Source organism: Bombus bifarius, unplaced genomic scaffold (genome assembly GCF_011952205.1).
Source record: "Bombus bifarius isolate JDL3187 unplaced genomic scaffold, Bbif_JDL3187 scf7180000008240, whole genome shotgun sequence".
NCBI classification, from domain to species: domain Eukaryota; kingdom Metazoa; phylum Arthropoda; class Insecta; order Hymenoptera; family Apidae; genus Bombus; species Bombus bifarius.
In genome coordinates, this window is record NW_022884534.1 from 699,436 (window position 1) to 720,077 (window position 20,642).

The 20,642-nt window shown below is 32.9% G+C and overlaps 7 protein-coding genes and 1 long non-coding RNA gene across 11 annotated transcripts; 4 read left to right on the forward strand and 4 right to left on the reverse strand.

The window, feature by feature from the left end:
* Positions 1-33: 33 nt before the first annotated feature.
* On the reverse strand, positions 34-1,651 carry LOC117211714 (DNA-directed RNA polymerase III subunit RPC8). The gene is made up of 5 exons (XM_033455895.1): positions 1,214-1,651; positions 946-1,129; positions 707-847; positions 513-634; positions 34-397 (listed from the first exon to the last, which is right to left on the reverse strand). The coding sequence occupies exons 1-5, from the start codon at positions 1,322-1,324 to the stop codon at positions 344-346; spliced, it is 612 nt and encodes a 203-aa protein (XP_033311786.1). The 5' UTR covers positions 1,325-1,651; the 3' UTR covers positions 34-343.
* Positions 1,652-1,709: 58 nt separating this feature from the next.
* On the forward strand, positions 1,710-3,162 carry LOC117211712 (ribosome biogenesis regulatory protein homolog). Its single transcript, XM_033455893.1, has 5 exons — positions 1,710-1,875; positions 1,945-2,203; positions 2,281-2,582; positions 2,685-2,858; positions 2,929-3,162. Exons 1-5 carry the CDS (start codon positions 1,727-1,729, stop codon positions 3,062-3,064), a joined length of 1,020 nt encoding a protein of 339 aa, XP_033311784.1. The 5' UTR covers positions 1,710-1,726; the 3' UTR covers positions 3,065-3,162.
* Positions 3,163-4,957: 1,795 nt separating this feature from the next.
* Positions 4,958-5,667, reverse strand: LOC117211716. Its single transcript, XR_004488307.1, has 2 exons — positions 5,279-5,667; positions 4,958-5,073 (listed from the first exon to the last, which is right to left on the reverse strand). It is a non-coding gene; the product is annotated as an uncharacterized LOC117211716 (long non-coding RNA).
* LOC117211711 lies at positions 5,665-12,348 on the forward strand. 2 transcript variants are annotated; one of them, XM_033455892.1, is made up of 4 exons: positions 5,665-6,137; positions 9,006-9,566; positions 11,378-11,527; positions 11,607-12,348. In XM_033455892.1, the coding sequence occupies exons 2-4, from the start codon at positions 9,111-9,113 to the stop codon at positions 12,099-12,101; spliced, it is 1,101 nt and encodes a 366-aa protein (XP_033311783.1). In that variant the 5' UTR covers positions 5,665-6,137; positions 9,006-9,110; the 3' UTR covers positions 12,102-12,348. The 2 variants fall into 2 exon arrangements, with proteins under 2 accessions (XP_033311783.1, XP_033311782.1); XM_033455891.1 differs by lacking the exon at positions 5,665-6,137 and having other exon boundaries at positions 8,547-9,566.
* Positions 12,349-12,614: 266 nt separating this feature from the next.
* On the reverse strand, positions 12,615-13,857 carry LOC117211713 (nuclear transcription factor Y subunit B-1). The gene is made up of 2 exons (XM_033455894.1): positions 13,635-13,857; positions 12,615-13,207 (listed from the first exon to the last, which is right to left on the reverse strand). Exons 1-2 carry the CDS (start codon positions 13,747-13,749, stop codon positions 12,660-12,662), a joined length of 663 nt encoding a protein of 220 aa, XP_033311785.1. The 5' UTR covers positions 13,750-13,857; the 3' UTR covers positions 12,615-12,659.
* A 570-nt stretch (positions 13,858-14,427) lies between these two features.
* Positions 14,428-18,419, forward strand: LOC117211756 (ubiquinone biosynthesis protein COQ9, mitochondrial). 2 transcript variants are annotated; one of them, XM_033455972.1, is made up of 5 exons: positions 14,428-14,583; positions 16,976-17,185; positions 17,364-17,720; positions 17,808-18,029; positions 18,097-18,419. In XM_033455972.1, the coding sequence occupies exons 2-5, from the start codon at positions 17,123-17,125 to the stop codon at positions 18,130-18,132; spliced, it is 678 nt and encodes a 225-aa protein (XP_033311863.1). In that variant the 5' UTR covers positions 14,428-14,583; positions 16,976-17,122; the 3' UTR covers positions 18,133-18,419. The 2 variants fall into 2 exon arrangements, with proteins under 2 accessions (XP_033311863.1, XP_033311862.1); XM_033455971.1 differs by having other exon boundaries at positions 16,976-17,164; positions 17,377-17,720; positions 18,097-18,417.
* LOC117211754 (glomulin) lies at positions 14,595-16,875 on the forward strand. The gene has a single exon (XM_033455968.1). The coding sequence runs from the start codon at positions 15,032-15,034 to the stop codon at positions 16,811-16,813; it is 1,782 nt and encodes a 593-aa protein (XP_033311859.1). The 5' UTR covers positions 14,595-15,031; the 3' UTR covers positions 16,814-16,875.
* LOC117211755 lies at positions 18,296-20,620 on the reverse strand. 2 transcript variants are annotated; one of them, XM_033455969.1, is made up of 3 exons: positions 20,024-20,620; positions 19,389-19,969; positions 18,296-19,314 (listed from the first exon to the last, which is right to left on the reverse strand). In XM_033455969.1, the coding sequence occupies exons 1-3, from the start codon at positions 20,342-20,344 to the stop codon at positions 18,951-18,953; spliced, it is 1,266 nt and encodes a 421-aa protein (XP_033311860.1). In that variant the 5' UTR covers positions 20,345-20,620; the 3' UTR covers positions 18,296-18,950. The 2 variants fall into 2 exon arrangements, with proteins under 2 accessions (XP_033311860.1, XP_033311861.1); XM_033455970.1 differs by having other exon boundaries at positions 19,389-19,960; positions 20,024-20,612.
* Positions 20,621-20,642: the final 22 nt, after the last annotated feature.

Below are 20,642 nucleotides of genomic sequence, written 5' to 3' on the forward strand. Positions count from 1 at the left end.
ACAATAAGTGCAACGTTTTTATGTTCAGACTCGTACTACCGAATAACTTCTGCGTAACATTTTAGCATTAACTCAATTTCTGACCGAACTGAAATTATTTTTTGTGTGTTACCACATGTTTAGCACATAACGTCTTTGTATATATTGTACAAATATGCGGTTAATAATTCTGTTACCAATCAAAACTAAATATATAAAATATATCCGCACAGTCGAAATTCTATCGGAGGTCGGGTCGCATGCGACGCAAGTCATGGATGTAACTTATAAGAGTGATATATGGTAACATGATGGAATGTGCTGTGAAATAAAAATTTATTGATCTGAACTTATTTTTGTACTCTTAGGTATTTTCCCACCAAGTGAGTAGTCCAAGTCCTGGCTCATCAATAGCAGCCTATAATACAAAAATAAAATAACCATTATTTTTCAGTACAATGCGCAATATATTATTATTTATATATGATTAATAATCAATATCTTAATCATACACTTAAAGTATAAATACCTACTCCTAAGGTATATGGAGATGTATTTTTAGCTTCTGATTTCTCAGTCTCCCCGGACATATTTGGTCCCGTAGGTAATGCTTCTGTGAATGTTTCACTTATTACCCTGAATCGTATAATTTCTCCTAAAGTTTACAATTTTATTACCTTATGTATTCTTGTTTCATGAAGCAATCAAAGTTTTTAAAATGATTTACCTGCATCCATAAACAAGTCATGCTTTTGACCATCTCCTGTATCATATTCCCACACCCATGCTTGTTCTATTTGATCAAACCTTGATGGATGTTGCAATTTATTAGGTGGTATTACAATATCTTCAAAAAACCCTAATGTTACTGTAAACAATGTTATGGTAAATAAATGGTATGTGTGGTATGTTTATGGTAAATAAATCATAAATGGAAGTAAACATTAATATTGCTCTAAGTATTACCATGAACACCATCAACACTACAGCTTCGTATCTTCCCTATTAATATCTCTTCCATAAATGGACGGAACACAATGAAACGAAATACTACTTTGGTATGCGATGCACCATCCCCAGGAAAAATATATGATTCCTCAATTTTTGTAATATCATGAAGAGCAATACAAAGACCAACATCAAGATAAACCTTAAACAAATAAATTAATAATTCTATCTAATTCTACTGGTAAAATTTGGCTGCAAATATTTAAATGAAATTATGAAATTTTACCTTGTTAGCTAATTTTCTATTGAGTTCATCTGTAATAGCATCATTTAATTTTCGTTTGAATTCCCATGGTGGAATTCTAACTGTGTCCTTTAATTCCGCGAGGACAAACATTAATGTATTGTATATGATAAAACGACTAAAATATAAATCTTAATATAAAAAAAAATCTATTGTTTCACTAACACAATATTTATCTTCTGATTTCGATAAATATCCGGAAGTATGATTCCTGTCACAGACTTTGCGTGCTTTAAAGATAGTAAACCACCACTACGAATGCATCGAAATAAACTGCATTACTGTCAACATAACCTTTAACGCACATGCTTTAAGCAAAGAAGTGCACAACAAGAAAAACTTCTCATATTTTGTTTCGTGTATTTTGTTGTATATTTATAGTGACAGATGTAGTATAAATAAAAAATAAAACTATTTGTGATTAAAATAAAGATAAAATTGAAAATTTTCTTCCGTAGATCATTTAAAATTTAAAATAAAGGAACAACCGACAGAATGGATGTTGTAAATTCAATTCTAGAAAACAGCACTCAGGAAAAAGATACACGTAAATCCACAGAAGTAAATAAAGATGTGGAAATTGAAACAGACTTGGGAACTCTTTTAGCGTTAGATTATAATACTGTGGACCTAAAAGCGTTAAAGTAACCTACAAAGCCTTTCCATAATTTTTATTTTTGTATGATCTGCATATATTAATTAATGTTTTATAGATCACAGACTGAACAATATCTGAAAAATTTAACAAGGGACAACGTGCAAGTAGTTATTAATAAAATATGGGAACTTCCAATAGAACGTGTTGATGAGGTAATAGTAGCAAAATTGCCCAAACAGAAATTTGTATTACCACGAGCTCGACAAATTCCAAAACCAAAACCTTTGACAAAATGGCAACAATTTGCTAAAGAGAAAGGTATCAAAACTAAACGAAAAGGCAAATCTAAACTTAAATGGGATGAAGAACTACAGGTAAGTTACAGATGCTCTTCTGAAATAAATTTTAATTTGTTAATATAAGCATTTATCATATCTTAATATTTTTGTAGAAATGGATACCTACTTTTGGTTATAAACGTAACAAAGCTATAGAACAGAAGGAGTGGTTGGTAGAAGTTAATAATGAAGGTAAAGCTATGGAAGATCCATTTGCAGCTGCAAAGACAGCAAAAGAAGAAAGAAAGTCTAAGAATGAATTACAAAGACTGCGTAATATTGCCAAGGCAAAAAATATAAAAATTCCAAAGGTAGGACTTCCTACTAGGGAACATTTTCCTGATTCACAACAACTTTCACAAGCCATGACTATTGCACGTACATCAACAGCATCTCTTGGCAAATTCCAAGATAGGTATATTTCATATTGTATCATTTAAACATTAATCATAATATAGTTATGTATTTAATATAAATTTATATGAAATTTATATAAAATTCCTACGATATTGTATAGGTTACCAAAAGAAAAAGATGCCAAGGGTATAGCCAAGCAAGTTCCAGGTATGAAAAGGAAAGCAGAAGAAATTCCCAAAAATTTACAGGAAGAGAAGAAACGCAATACCAATCTGGTAGACAGTATTCTGAAGAGTAACACTAAGATTCTACGTGAAGATTTCTCTGTACCAAAGTAAATTTTCACATTTTTTTTTATAAGATTTATTAGTATAGAAAAGATTGTAATTGAATGTATTTCGCAGAACAACGCCAGCTAAAGTAAACAAAGACAAGAAAAAAGGTAAAAAGGGAGCAAAAGCTAAGGGGGTAAAGAAACCGAAAGCAGGTAAAGGACAACGAAATATGAAGCATAAAGTTGGAGGTAGAAAACGAAGATAAAAATTTGTTGGTACTATTTCAATCTCTCTAACTTCGGTTATTGTAACTTAAAAAACATAGTATTAAATATGTTGAAATAAATAATACCAATACGAAAATTTTGTGTTAGCTCCTAAGTAACTCCCAAAGAATAGTTTTAAAATTGACATTCCATAAATAAGTCGAATTTATTTTCACATTACCGACAAGCAATACCATTTTTTAAAGACTTAAATTATCACCTAATATTAAATAAAAATGGTTTAAAAATATGACAAAAATACTTTATTCGTCCTCTCTCCACCAAAAAACTAATAAAAACTGCAGAAAAAATATAAAAAGAAAAAGATATAGTCAAGGTATAAAATTCATATATGCATACATAAAAATAAAATTAATCAAGGATGAAGTATAATGAATCGCGAATAAAATGAACGAGTAGCATTACAAGTCGATAAGGCAGGTTGTCCCTTGGTCACAGAATCAGGGTAACGCGAAAAAGGTGAAAGGTCAAAAGCAGCACGGGATATCGACTCGGGATAGTCAAGAGGGCGAGGTAACCTGGTAGTGGGTGTAAGGGAGGGTAAGTGCGAAAGCTGGTTGCCCTAGAATCAGTAAGGGGTTCCACCCCGCATGTGATTTTATACATGCATGTTGCATGTGTACACGTTCAATGCCATTTGAACGAAACACAAACGCATTAGGATATCTTGCGCAATCTATAGGAATTGAAATGATAACTACGTTCAATTGCGATGTTTCATTTTAATATCTTCATTCTTAACCGTACTTGCTCATTGCGGTCTCAATGTTCTATTTTATATTATTTAAAAGTTATAAATAATCAATCTTATAGAATATAGTATACTATTGCGGGTGAAATAAGGGCACATGGTTGAAGACACAGTGGTATGATGTATTTCAGATTGGAAATGCATTATCCAACTCATATGTCCTGTTTGGTTACAATACTGTCAAGTATGACATCCAATATTAGTTCAAATCCATATTTCAGTAAACGTAATTAAAAAAATATGAAAACTAAATAATTTATTTCACCGATTAATTATCATGATACATGGTTTATTTTGAATATTTTTTATAATTTTAATCATTATACATGCATTCTGCAAACTTTGCATCCTTAAATTTCACATAATCCGTAGTTTAATTATGATATATAAAGATAGCTAAATTTTCCGATATCGACCAAGAATCGATTTATTCTAAAATAATAATTTGGTATCATGACTGTATCTGTAATACATATATGTACATATTTTCGAAATTGGACCTTGTCTACAAGATTCTACAGCAAGATAAAAAAACATTCGCCATGTTACTTGCTAAGCACAAATTATTGTTTTCTGAGAAGCTGATTACTTTAGTTCGATTTTGTTATTTACTTAAGACTAGGAACCGAGCTAGACTAATATTTTACTGTCGATCATGCATGAATCTGATCATGCTTATCAGGTCAGTTATCCGGAAAGGTATATTTCCAGGATATTTCTTTTCTCCTTTAACCACAAGAGAGATACAAATGTCTGACGCATCTATTTATTTTACATAACAAAACATAACTCCAGAACTCGCACCACGTCAGTGCAAGAACTGGGAGGGGGGATACTGACGGCCAGTTAACGAAGCAAAATTCTGGCCAGTTACCGGGCCACTACTGTATAGTTGTATACAGAAAAATCGAATGTTATTACGTCTACATGCGATAAAGCAAATCATCTTTGAAACTACTAACCTATATATTCACATATACGTAAATATATACTTTTCACAGAGAATTAATCGTGACTTCCTAATGAAACATATAACCCACATGAAAGCATCCTAGCTTTTCGTAAGTACAGATATTCAAAAAGACAATTGAACGAAAGGCATATATAGGAAGGCGTTTCAGAAAGTTTCAGGAACATGCAGTACTCATTAAAACAAGGAAGAATACGTTTTAAAAAACACGTCTACTGGATCCATAGGTATCGTTAGTTTCAAAATTATAAGTCGTTTCCACCAATCTATAATATATATTTAATATGACCTCCGCTCATTTCAACACACATTGAAGCAATTTTCTCATAGAACTATAATTTAAATAATGTAAAAGCAGAATAATGCTACACATAAACGGATGCTATAATAATAAAGTATGAAGGTATATTCTTCTGTTATTACTGAATATTGAATGATATCGTTACTATCATATCGCATTATATTACTTACTGTGCGAGATATAGATTATAATAACAGCGAACGACGAACATCTGAAGACCGAAATGTATACACACGTAAGAATCTATATACATACATATTTGATTACTTCGACATATTTCATTCGTTAGAACACTGTGAGCATAGCCTAACTCGATAAATTGTAGTAGTTGTAGATAAAACAATATGACACTGAACTCTTTTATGCAGGTTCACGGTTGAAGACGTCTCATAATTCCCAATGAAACCAAAGATATTTGGATCCAATATTATTAAGATTATTTATTCGTTTGGGCAGTGCTACATCTCTTGAAATTTAACCCTGAGTTCCTGAAAGACCCTGTATAATCGAGCGACGTAACGCGCGTGCGAAGATGGATATAGAGGAAGGGGTTGCTGAGCAGGACTAAGGAGTAATCGCGCGCGGTCGGTCGCGGTGCTCAGTCAGTGGTTGCTCGCGACGAACGGGCGCGTCCACGAAGTGCGGGGTAACGATGGAGGCTGCGTTAATTGCGACGACCGAGTGATACGCACCGTGTGTATACACGGGGATCGTGTCCTGGATTCGTGTCCCCATCGCGCGCGCCTCTCGCCCCCACCCCCCTGTGCCTGTGCCCGTGCTTTCGTGTGCGTCCGTGTCCCTTTAAAATCCTATAACAATCCTCCAAAGGGATAAAAGAAATATATTAATATAAAGAAAACACAAGAAAAAAAGAAAAAATACAGTGTGTGATATAAAACCAAAATAAAGACAGAGCACGAACACGAGGAAAATGTCGCCCACATAGTCGAACCAAGGCGTACGGAGAGAGAGAGAGAGAGAGAGAGAGAAGCAGGTCGAACACGGTGCAGTGGTTACCCTGAGTCGTTGGTACGCGCAGCCTTTTGGTGTTGCTGGCTGACTTGATGCCTGCTTTGCTATTGCTGTTGCTGCCGCCGCCGTCGAATCGCCGCCGACGTTGCTGCAGCAGTTGCTAGCGATGCGAAAATGAACGAAAAATAAAGAAAAGAAGGATTGAGAAAGATAATATGTGTTGTTGAGAGGGAGAGTGAGAGAGAGAGAGACAGAGAGAGAGAGAGAGAGAGAGAGAGAGAGAGAGAGAGAGTGAGAGAGGGAGAAAGAGAGAAAGGGAGAGAGAGAGAGAGACAAATGTAGCCTTCATTGTTTCGTCGTTTGGTCGTCGTTTTATTGTACAAAATCGCTCCTCTGTTAATGCGATGCGCGTTTCTCCTAACGTGAATTAAGAAGAAAGGGAAAAAAAAAGAAAAGAGTGAAAATAATAAATGTGACGTGCCCGTCGGCCACCAGCCAGCCTTTTATTTTTTTTACGCGCTTCATATATGTGTTCTTTTTTTTTAGAAACTATATATAGGACTTAATAGGACGATTTTATATATCGCCGAGTTCGTATCTCATTGTGGGTACTATCGGTCCTTCGACATTTTTGTTTCTGGAATTCTTCACGGCTTTGTGTACCCTTTTTTACTTGCTTCGTGCACGCACGTACAACATCATTGCATGTAATGTACATTAGTTTCTTCTCATTGATACATGTGATCATATAGCGGTAATTACGTTTGCTTGTTTGCTTGCTTTTTCGCAAGAATTCATTATCCTCGTTTTTCTATTCCTGATTTGCAGCCTCGTTCGGTGCTTAGTCGATGTTTAGCATGCGATGCTATCCGTCGCAGTTAGTATTGTTTTTATGTTGAATATATCGAGAAATAATGTGGCGTACACATTTGTTTACATTTTTCTCGGTTATACATCTCCTATACTTTATTTAGATTGCGGATATCTATGCATTTATGGATAATTTAAAGAACAATGTGCAATATGTAATAATAATATGCAAAAATATATAAAATACCCAAGATAATATTTAGCGGATGTACCAAATTTCTATATAGGTTCTATTTCTTTTGTCGCGTTCATAAAAATATAAATTTGTATAAACATCCGCAGTCTAGTCATATTATTATGTAATCGCTGACTATTTACGACGAAGATAGTTGACAAAGATTAGGGAAAAAGAGGATAAGGGATTGAAAATGATAGAAGTTCGACAGAGACAAAGATAGATAGCGGAAGGGCACTTAAAATGAACGCGATGAAACGAGGGAGGGAAGAGAGGAGGTAAAAAAGAGAGAAATGGCAAAGGGCGGACTAGAAGAAGGGAAAACTAGAACATGTCACGATAAAAAACGATGAGGAAGAAGAGGGTTTTTCGATTTGTTACATTTGTGACGGAACCACTTGACCCATTGACAGGTCAAGGAGCAAAACGGAAAGATGCCAACGCAGAAGTATTTTCGTAATGTTCGATATGAATATTTTCAAAGCTTAGAGGTAAAAAACAAATCTAGGTAAAAATGTATATAAAGATATTTCGAATTAATCAATGTGATTGTTCATTGTAATATAATCTCTGTGCAAAATATGACAAGATGTTTGTAATTTCTTTTTTGTATAAAGTAATCATTGTTTCTTCTAATATTTTAGTTGAAATAATATAAATATATTCATAGATTTTTGTAAAGTTAAAAGTAGATAGTTTTGATATCTTAAAAATCTTTAATTTTGTATATATTTAATAATCGTATCGTATCTTTATATTCACGTTTAGTATTTTTTAAATTCGTGATTATACTATTTTTTGTTTTTGGAAAGTAATTCTTTCTTACGTCCCGCCATCATCATATGTGACTCTACTTCTTATTTCTTATTTGTGTACATATCTACATATATGAAACATCGCATGTCATATTACCTTTACTAATTACCGATAGAGAGTGTAGTAATGAATATTTTCTAACTTGTGCTTTCCTTGTGTAGAGGATTTGTAATCAAATTGATGTAATTATATTATACTAAACTAGTTCCTTTATTCTTCAAATCTATCTCATTCAAGCAATTATCTGATAACTTTACATAGTACGCAATACAGAAACTTAACGTTACTAATCTACTAGCTTATCAATAACTATATAAGTCAAATTAATTGTAAATTTCTAAGATATATTAAAAGGGAAATAACATTTGGCAAATATATCACTCACGCATATTATTATTATTTGTTTTCAGAATTAAAGTTCATTTTAAGACAAATCGAAAATTTGTGATGCTTTATAAAACATAAGTAACAAATTTGGTAATAAAATGAATGAAATTTTACAACTAAGTGCTATAAATTGCAAGTTACGTGATTATTCTATTTAACGAAAAATGATAAATTCTTAACTATAATCTGTAATCTTTTAATCTATTGATATTATCAATTCTCTTTTTTGCGAGCAGAAGAATATAAGCCAAGAATAGGATAAGTACTCTGTATTTTACATTGGTGTTCTTTACTTGTGGTTCTAATAGTACAAGTCAATTTCATTTCTTTTCCGCTCCTCTATCTGAAATTCTAATAGTATACGTATATCAAGAGTACAATATAATGGCGGGAAAACAATATAAATTGTGTTGTACTATTTCGTTCTTACTTTTCTGACTTCTGTACACTTTTTTGCCGGCTTATGGATATAAGGACAAGTCATAAATTTGGTATGCTCCGAAACGAAGCTTATCTATTTCCAGCATTATGCATATGTAAATATCGCTAGGAAATGTAAAATATCGCTGTAAATAAGACGCTTTTCATGTGCTTCTCGCTAGAATATCAATGGTAGAAATAGGATATGACGGCCGCCAATAGCGGGCGGATGTCCGTCATGTTTCTTGCGTTTACAGACGAAAAAGACAGGAAGACGATGCAAAGGGATCTAAGATCGTAACAGAAAGAACGCCTGGCCCGAAGGCGTTAAACCGGGAAGAGTACAATCGGGGCGCGAAGCGATGTACGCAGCTGCGGGTGGCGCCAGTATAGCGAATAGGAGGAAGCAGAAACGGTTGCAGCTAAACAAACGCGTCGCCGAGGGTACGGTCCCGTCACGACTGAAGACGATACCAGCTTCTCAGCACCACTACCACCATCAACATCAACACCAACACCAACACCAACACCACCACCCCAGCAAGTTTGCTCGTCCGCACGTTGTTCCACCATCTTCCACATCACAGCCACCACAACCACCGTCATCTGCATTCCATCCGAGCATCGATCGACGGCGTCATGTCGAGAAGTCTCAGCAGGTTGCACCTGTTTCTCCGATCCAATTTCCAATATCGCCACCGCCGCTATCCCTTGAGTCGCCAAGTTCGGTTACTTACCCGACTAAATCCAACAACTTCCCATTTCCACCACCATCGATCCTCGATCTCCGAGTCTCGCCATCTTCTTCGGAGCTACAGGTGGGTAGATCTCGTTTAGCGGTAAATTCTTGAAATTTGGCTCTATAGGATTTCATTATCTATCTATACTTTTAGCTCTACTTTTTCTCTTCTTTCTCTATCACACATATTATATAGTTGCTCTTGCTAATAGGTACCCTTTATCTCACAGTATTTATAACGCAATCTACCCTTGTTCAAGTATTTGATAAATCCTCGTTGCACTCTGCACCTTCTCTTTTCTTGCTGGCACACGTTTACTTGTAATTAGGAAATACACCATCGATCGGCTGTCTGGTGGCGTATGTAAATCCCTCGCGATAACACACACATCCTCGAGCGACTCTCCAGGTTCGTCAGCTGGTTATCCATCAATTGTAATTTTTAGTAATTAACATGTCCCTACTGGTTCCTACCAGCGGATACAGACATCACCTAATGCCGGAGGCAGACTGTGAGATGTTAGGAGTAAGTTGTAGTGTCTGGTACCAGCCACAATTAGAAGACCTTTGAGAAGAAACTTGTGTGGTTCTTTTGTTTTTTTTTTTGGTTAAGGAAAGGATAAGGGAAGAATTTAAGTTGTAACCGGTGTATAAAAAAAGTGGAAAGGAGAGAGAGGAGGAGGAGAAGGACGGTCGAGATCTTAACGATCAATAAAACAGGCAAATGAATGAGCGGAATGCAGGCTGCTTTATTGATTAGAAGGGAGAAGCAACGGTTACGGGGGGGTAAGGTGGTGAACTTTAGAGAATTACCCTCCAACTTGGCCACCAGACTTATTCCACCGCTTCCACGATATCCCCCACGATCATATGTTTATGGGGTAAGTATTAAAGTCATTTTAATATGTATCATCAACAGTAAGCTATTGGTATCAGAGGGTAACTGCCGCTTTTCTGTCTAACTATACATATGTGCATCGACTTTGTGTAGCTCATTTTGAGAAAACAAATTTATATTGTAGTGTTGTTTATTCCCCTTTTACTTTCTCTTAATCATAGAACAAATAAGTGTTTTCTATATTATTATATACACAACTTTTGTTTGTATCTAAAAGGTACAATTGCTAAATACATCTGCTTAATGTGAACTCTTTATTAAAATACTAACTTAAACTATGATTTAAAAGCAAGAACAACAAATGATTTGTGACTGTAATTTTTTAACTCAAAACAGTATTTTGAAGGAATTTTCTATATACCAGGATTTATGATACTAGTCTTTAGACTAATATAGTGCAAAAAATTGTAACCCTACAATGTGCACTACTCAATACTCCACGCCCAAAGGTTGATAACTGGCACTAATTATATTTAATCAATTCTTTGTTGTCAATTAGACAATGCAATGATTACAGTGTACTTGTGTAGACAAGTTCTACGATACATGTACGTATAAAACGTTTATCTCAATTGGTTCCATTTATACAAATCTTTCTATGTTCTATTTAGTACATGCATGCATGTTTTTTATCTTATTATTTATGTGCTGAGTAACGAGGAAAAATCATTAATTAAATTTATCCAATAACATAATAGCAAATTCTAGATATTCGTTTTGATGAACATGTTTTAAATGATAGAGAAAGATGTAAACTACACAACCATATTGATCTTAAGTTTTATATTTATATATACATTTATATTTTGTACAATACTATAAATTTATAAATTTATGATAGATTAAAGAAAATGTTATAAAGTATTTAATATATTAGATTATTCACAATTTTGTTATATCCAAATTGAATAGACACTGAAATGTTGAATAATTTCTATTGTAGCTACTAAGCAACTATTTAAAGGTAATATTTGAACAAAAAATAATTTCAGTGTGGCGGAGGACCAGGCAAAGCAGCATGGCAGGGATGCAGCAGACCTTCTCCCCTTCCTTTATCTCCTATGTCGCCTCATGGTTGCCGTGGGGATGGCTACAAGACAAAGCAATGCGAGGCTCATCGACGATGGATGAAAAGGAACAGAGTAAACAAACATTTGTTACAATTTAAAAAGAAAGTTTTTAAGTTACGACAATTGTTCTATACTATATTCTTATCTTTAGATAAGAGACGCAAGTTATTGCTATGGAAGCAGTGGAGAAGATGACGAAGAAGATGGAAGCAGTAATGCAAACCGTCGCAGAGGTGAAGTTAGTGCGGCAGTGAATACCGTACTTTATGCGGGGCTGGGAACTACAGCGCTCGGATTAGTTATATCGTTTGTCGGCACTGGAGAGAAAGGATTCCTCAGTCCGGAATTGAGGCTGGTGGGTCCTTCACTACTGTGCGCCGGTTTACTGTGTTGCCTATTTCGGGTGCTGCTCTGCCTCTGTCTATGTAGTTGCGGTCAATGCCGCTGGCGGTTTTGCCATGTTACTTCTGACAAGAAAGAAAAAGTGAGGAAAACGGAAGCTCAACCCGCTGGAACATTACCTACCGCCTCACTTTTATCACCAGCGCATCAACAACAGCAATCGGCCATGTCTTCGAGTGGCGCTGCATCATCATCAACAAAAGCACACGAGCTCTTGCTCTCTCCTGCCCAATTACCAGAGTGAAAACACAATTACGAACGTTTTCTACGAGAAATCTACACGCCGATTAACTGCCGGTTCTTGTCCAATATAGAATTATCTTATCTCCATTCGACTTGAACCGTACTCGCAAAAACAAAAGAAAAACAACAACCATCACAGCCTAATTCTAGTTTAAATGCGAATTTTAGCGCTTAAAAATAATAGTTAAATAAATAATCGGCTATGTTTTTCTACCCCTACTGTGTTTGAAAAAGTAAACAAAAAAAAAGAGTAATCATTAGTGAGTTTTTGTGAAGTGCCTCCTGATTTTATTTCTTTCCGCGTTTTTTTCATTTTCATTCATTTTTTCATTCTCTTTACAAGGATTACTTAAAGTCAAATCACCTTACTTCCAAATTTTTTAAGAACGTACACATTATTCTAGTCTTACAATATAAGATCAGCTTACCATCTTAAACCGACTTTACAGTCTTTTGCAAAACGCAATCCTGAAAGATACGCACATAGTTGAAATAGTCATTTTGTAAGTTGCAGTTTGCATTAAATAATTTATATTAACATCATCTTAACATGCAGTGATCAGGAAAGCTGGAATTGCATTTGATCGGTAGACGTGTAACTGTATATAACAGGTGTATCAGAAGTGGTAGCACTTGATGCAGTCGCGGCAATAGCAAACAATTGATCTTCATATATAGTTCCTTGTGATTCAGTTTTTCCATTGCCTGCTGTCATACCACTACCTGGAGGATTGTCTCCCTTTGTCGCTTCACGATATTTTTGTAGGTACACTTTTAATGGTTCTACGTAATTATCGAAACCAAGAGTCGTCATAGCAAACAGAATATCTTCACCATTAATAGTCTTGCGTTTTTCCATGTGACACCGATCGCTCGCTTCAGACGTTATAAAGGATATAAATTCAGATACACATTCTTGAACACATTCGCGTGCATCCTTCGCTATTTTCCCTGCTTCTGGTATTGCTCTTTTCATAATTTTGGCAACATTTGCTATTGGAAGAAACCGATCTTGCTCACGAAGAGGTCCTCCACCACTGCCACCTCCAGCTCCTTGTAAGGGATCACTAGCTCCATGATTTGAATCATCCGTATTTTCAGGATCATCTGAATAAAAGTATAAGCATAATTTATAATATAGAACACAAAATATAGAATTCATATACACAGTAGTTCACAAAAAAGTAGTTGGACACTTACCAAAATTGTTTAGAAAATTTTTATGTATATACTGTGTGTTTTATCAGTACTAATGAAATTTTAAAATGTTTTGTATAACATACATATGTTCATAAAAAGTTTCTATAAATGTTCGAATATTTTTGTGAGCTACTGTATACGTTCTTATCTCGTAAAATTTTGAGGCATACACGATATTGACATCATATCAACAATCAATTAAAGGAAACAACAAAATACATGTTTTTCTTCCTATAAAATAATGATTCTGTTAAAAATCCCGTGATCTTATGATATTCAGTACAGAATACAAATATTTATGTTTTAAAAAATTTTCAAAATATAATTAACCTACCTTCCATATCATCAGATTGTACACTAATATACGATGCAGAAACACCACCACCACCGAGGAACGCAGATGGACCTAAAGGTCCTCCATCGTCGCCACTTTCACCACTATTTTCCATCTCCAGTTTGATTTACACTAAACACGCTAAACACGATCACTTTAATTTTCTTAACCTGTTTATAGGTTTGTTTTCACGATACTTTATTTTTTGGCATAAACAAATTTATTACTAGACATCAATAGCATGTATAGTTTTCTGACACAACAAGCGACCTCACAGTGCACATTGAAATTATAATTATATTCAGCTTTTTAAAAATATGATTTTTATATACGAGAATATATATTGTACCGTTTCCTCTAATTAAACATTTAATTTATATTTATTATACTAAACAAAATGGAGAAGAATAGATAGAAATAAACGAATCATTCAGGTAGATCCATAAAAGATTCAAGAGTTAAAGGACAGTTTACAACATGCATCTATTGTGCATATGAAACAAAAGAAAAAATTGTCATTATTGGTAACTTTTTATATTTTGAAAATTTTAAATAAATAATCTTCTTTATATTTTAAATTTATTTGAATACGATCAATTAATTGATTCAATGAAACACTTAATGAATACAATTTCTACATTTGTAATTAATTTTAAAATATGTCTTGTCACTTAAAACGGATGAATAGAAGATTATTTAAATATATATTGCTTTACACCAGAATTTCTTAACATTTAAAGTTCGCGCCAAAAATGTTAGAATAGATTCACAACTATATTCGTGACGTATGAAGGCGAATACGCAATGCTTTAAACGAATCGTTCGAATAGAATAATAATAATCATAGTTTCATCGTGTGCGCATAAATGTGCAACAAGTAGTTTATTTAAAATTATTGATATGGCTATGTCTAGTATTTTATTAATGCGGAAAGGTTTATCAGTAAACGGTAAGCGAGTTTTCTTTATTTGTAATATATGCCAATCACAATTCATAAGCACATCATTTTCATCTTGACGTTTGTTGCTGAAATTTTGAAATAAATTATACAATTTTGTGTGGAAAATATTAAGACAATTGTGCAATACGTGTGATGATTGCATTCGTTTACGTAATTTTGTCATTATATGTTTCTCGTTGCGGAAAGATATACATGGTTTGTTTATAGTATAGTATGATCGTATAAGCAAGGTATAATGTCACTTCTAATGCCACTGCAGCTACGCGAACTATTTTATTTAACACATCTATCTTGAAATACTCCAATGATTTTCTGTGTTTATTAATTTTTGTTTTCATTCATGGAGATAGAAACATTAAATACGTTAAAGGAAGAGGTTATGTTCATATTATATTTTACAAGTGTATTTATGTGATAAGTTATCTATTAAAGAAAAATGACAGAACGTCAAGAAAACCTGACAAAGAAATTTGTTAAGGAATTAACAGACAATTTAAAAGAAAATAAATTCGAAGAAGTTTTACACTTCTTTGAGGGTAATAGTTATGATGATATTATTAGAGAGTCCTCATGGGATATCGTTCCAATTATATTATCTTATCTCACTATGGAAAATATAAAATGCAATGGAAACTTAGTCGAATGCTGTACGATAATATTAAATGCTATAGTAGAAAAATGTAATCCTTCTGAGACGGTATTAGAATTATTAGAACAAGTGGAAGGTCCAGAAGATGATATAAAATTTTCTATAATTCTAAGCGTACTTATCAAATGTCTTTCAAAAATGGACAATAAAATGAAGGCAATAGAATGGTGCATTAGTACAATAAAATCTTACATTGAAAGTCTACCTATACCAGAAAAAGATTCTCAAGACTATATTATTATTACAAATAAAGTAAAAAATATTTATAATGAAGTTATATTATTTTTAGAACCATTAATAAATGAGTCAAGATTAGGAAATTCCAAAACATATACCATATTAAGAGATTACCTTGCTAGCATTCTAATTTTTTTAATGGGAAAACCATTGATTTATTTACAAGAAAAAGAATTAGAATCTTGTTCAAGTAAACCATTACCTGAAAGAATTGTAATACTTGTAAGTCAAGTAACTGGAGATTTGCTTTCGTTTCTAAACATTACAAATGTAAGAAGTAGAAAAAGTATGTCCAAGAAGAAAAATATAGAAGAAGAGAGCTTCAACCTTAAAGTAACGCTTTTTGAATTAAATGAGAACATATCAGATTTGGCATATGCTAACTTTTACTTTTACGTTATAACAAAACTACATCTGTGGGAGAAGGTACCGCAGGTATATGATTTGCAATATGTCTTTCAGACATGCATATATCTTATTGTTAAATTATTACAAGAACAAGAAAGTACTATGAAAGGCTTAAATTTCCTGGATCACCTTTTGATGAGATTAACAAGACGTTCTTTAACATTGCAATTATTAGAATTGAATATATTCTTTGAGTTGTTCAATGTACTTGTGAATGTGATGATTTATTCCAATAGCAATAAAGAGAGGAAAAAAGCTTTGAATTTATTTCAAAACTACATTGAAATGTTTGATATACAAGCTAGATACTCCATTATTTTATATTTGTATCAAACTAATGAACATTCAGGTTTATTGAGTTTAACTACAGGAATATTTAAAACTTCTATTATTGAATGCCTCCAAGCGAAGCCTCCTATGCCATATTTTCTGGGTAGTAATCTAGGAACTTTAATCAAATTGGCTTGTAAATTACACCATGGTAGTGCATCAGATCTAGTGGAATTATGTGATGAAATAATTACAAGTCTAAATCTGTTAAGATTTCTATTTATAAGGGATAAGCAAAATCAAACTGGTATCTGGAACTTGGTAAATAAACTTCATAATGAGTATTTACTGCCACTAAGAGAAGGAATAGATCTCTCTAGAGCACATTGGAAAGTAAAAATAAAAGATTTAGAAGAGCAAAAGAAAATGCACAAAATAACTGAGAATACAGAATTAGAAAAAAGCTATGCTGAGATAACACTAACTGTTGGTGGTGAAAAATTACCAGCAATGCCAGTTCCAGAAAAAATTACATTTTGTTATCAAGCACTAAATGGTCTGGATGTAATGGAAAGCATTTTAATTAGAGTCAATGAATGTATTGCTAATAATCCCTTTAAGCAAAATATTAATAAAATAGTATCTTCAGAATAAAAAATGTATATTTATGAAGTGTATATAACTCACTGCTGAATAAAAATCATTCTTTATTTACATTTCATGTATTTTGACTATATCCTATTATTTACTATTTTGCAAAATTATATTTCTTGGAATAAAGGAAAAGAAATAAAAAAACAAATTTGACTTTGATAGGTTTTAGGCGTTTATGGACTTGTAGAGTACTACTCACAGATCAATCCAAAAATAATCAGCAGCAATTAAATCAGGAACATAGTAAAGAAAGTGAAGAGGAATATGAGAAGAGTATCAAAACAAAAATTCTTGCTGCATCTTTAAAGTATGTCCATGATCTTGGATGGAGCCAGCAAGCCATCAGTGCTGGTAATTTGTAATAATTTTTCAGTTAAGTAGATGAGTCAGGACCAATCTTTTGTGTGAGTGAATAAATATATTTTCAATGTATTACAGATATAGTATGTTTTTTAATTGTTTAAAAAATTTTTTATATTTTGATTTAAAAAAATAATTTCATGTTGTTAGTGTATGATATAGATAATAAATAAAAATATTTAATGAAAAGTTATGTACCAAAGGTGCTGAGTCTGTTGATTACCCTGGGATAATTCATGGATTGTTCCCTAATCGAGGAGCAGATTTGGTTCATTATTTTTATTTAACATGCAATAAGGAATTGAATAAAATCCTTGAAGAAAAAGCTCTTACTGTTGAAAAAAAACCTACTAAAGAAACAAAGATATTAGAATTACAAGTACGCAATGCTGTTGAGACAAGACTCAGAATGGTGATTCCATATAAAAAGACATGGCCACAAGCATTAGCTCTTATGGCTCTACCACCAAACGTACCAATGTCACTAGCTAATTTACTCACTTTAGTGGACGATATTTGCTATTATGCTGGTGATAGATCAGTTGATGTAAGAATAATAAGCATATTTTGTAAATCTATGTTAAAATATTAATGACTATGAAATGTATCTTATATAAAAATTTTGTTGAATCAGATGAACTGGTATACTAGAAGAGTAGTATTAGCAGGTATTTATAAAACCACCGAATTGTATATGTTACAAGATAATAGTGAAGATCATCAGAAAACTTGGAATTTCTTGGAAAGACGAATAAAAGATGCAACACAAATTCATACAATTCTAACAACAACTTCTGATATGGCATTACCAGATTTAAATCGTGCTAGTGAAGCAGCAAGTGCTGCCTTTGTTACAGTAAGTATATTAAAGTATGAATCGTCTTTTTCTAAATACTTACATTGTATATTTTTATTTTAAACAGGCACGCAATATACTTGGACTGAATTGGAATAGGTAGAAAAGAAAGAAAAATTAAAGCTTAGATCACTAAATAGAGAAAAAGTACGAAGTATTTTTTGGAGTTTATTTGATACAAATGAAAATATGAACTTATGTAAAAAACTTGTGTAACAATATTTAAATACTGATGGTATTAAAAAATAGGATAATGTTAAGACAAGTTAACGATCATAGCTAGTTTATTTTAGTGTCATATTTTAACAAGATCTGTACATGTGAGTTTGAATTCAATAAATGTGACTTACTTTTGATGCATATAAAGATATAAACTGATAGAAATATAGATTTAATAATGTTTAATAATTACCCTGCAATATTGTTATGATTAAGGTTATATAGTATTCTTTTTATACAAAATTACGTTGTGTCTCCATTGAACAAGAGATCAACTTCGGTCCTTATCATTGAATTGAGCAGGAGATTACTTTTATTATAAAAAAATATATTTTTTTATACAGATACACACCACACAGCCAAGTACTTCATAAATCGAATAAACTTCAAATTACGTTAAAAAGTATAACGTATTTTGTAGAGAAGTGATTCATGCAAACCTAAATCTTTCACATATTGTTCATTATCAATGTTCTTGAAAGTGATGCAATTATATCAATTAATTTTTATAAAAGTAAAGATATCTTGCAAATCTTAACAATGAACATTTCAGTTCTTATAAAAAGAAGCTCATATCTAATCTTTTGTTATTTCTCGGAAATACGTTTTTCTGAGAAAGCTATTATTGCTATGCAATACAAACTTTGCGTTGTCAATAACAATACATTTACAATGTAACAAATATTTTTTGGGAGGCCGATGTTAATAGTGCGCTTCTTCTATGTAACCCTTGATTGTTTTTGGTAAAGGCAACTTATGAATATTGTCTAATCTAGTATTTTGACGTATAACAAAACGACAAAGGTATTGTAAACTTCGGACTTGAGTAAACCTGCTTACTGGCTTTGTTAATCTAACAGGGAAAGACGGATGACCAGGATACTTAGGCCGTGAATAGCAGAAAACTGCTGATTGACTAAAATTCATTGAATAGTCAATTAAATCAGCCACTGAACTAAATCCTTCACTTTCACTTTGGTTGCATAAAGAAAATAAACCACCACTATGTTCCATACGAGCATGGAGTAATTTGCCAGCTGATTTAAAGCTAAGTGTTAGGACATATCTACAAAAAAATATATATGGATTTTCCTCAATGATAGCTTTAACAAAAAAGAAAAAAGAGGAAGAAAAACAAACCTATCGTCTGATGAATCTCTTACTAGGAATGCACCATCTGGTTCAGATAGAAGTTTGGCATCAGCCTCAGTTCCTGATATTGGACCCCAATACCACCCATAATTACTTAATTTAAGCAATTCCTCTGTAAGACTTGCTTTTGCTTTGTTATCATTACTTCTATTATCTTCTATATTTTCTTTAATTCTTTCAACTTGATGTTTTACTATATAATTTTCTATTATTGATCTGGGTTCTAACTGGTCTGTTTCATTATTGGAGCATGATTGGTATATGTCAGAAACATTTTTATGATCGATATCTGTCTCCAACTTATTAATAATTTTTTCATTAATTGCTTCTAGTTTCTCTTCAGTGTCACTGCAACTATTTATGGTATCATTTAGGCTCTCTGAAATATATTCATTTTGTGACACATTGCTGTTTTGATCATCAAAATTCTTGTCAGTTTCTTCGCATTTTAATTCAAAGATATTATCTTCTTCAGTGGAAATTGTAGGCACATCCTTCTGAATAACTAATGGATCATAATTTGTATCATTTTGTACGCTAGATGTTTCGACTTCCTTCGTCTGTAAGAACTTTGATTATGCATGAAACAAAGATCTTTGTCATGAAAATTTGTGCGTACTTACCCTTTGCTTAGATTTATGAGTCAACTTTCTGATCTGCATGTGTTTCTTAATATTCTTAAAAAATTCAAACGATGTTTTGGAGGAGAGAGTATTTTTCGTTTTGCTATCATTTTCATTTGTTTTGACTTTAACTTCTATTAAATCCTCCTTTTTCTTCTGGTTCTCCTCTTTTTTTGATACATTCTCACGTCGTGAATCACGCCACCAAAGAAAATCAAACGTTCTACCATTCAACTTACGTGGTTTCAAGCTTTGGTTCGATGTTTTCGCCGTACATGTTGGTGCAGTCGTGACGAATTCCTCTGACATTTGACTTATCATGTTTCAATATCATGCGGCCCTTCAAACTGGCTCCAAGCTGAAGAATGGATACGCTTCCACTATCTTATCAAAAATTATTTCACACGCCATCTATTTCTTAACTTCTATTCTTTCTTCGTGATTACAAATTTTTTCTCAGAAATTTGAAAAACTTCACTGTAGATTATCGTTTAATAATCATTCCAGAAAATTATCCTATTATGCCGACCAAATGTAGTCCAACATGAGAATGTTTTTGTGTACTTTCGTAAATTTGTATCAAATTATTCCCTACTGCTTTGAAAGATATGTTTTTCCA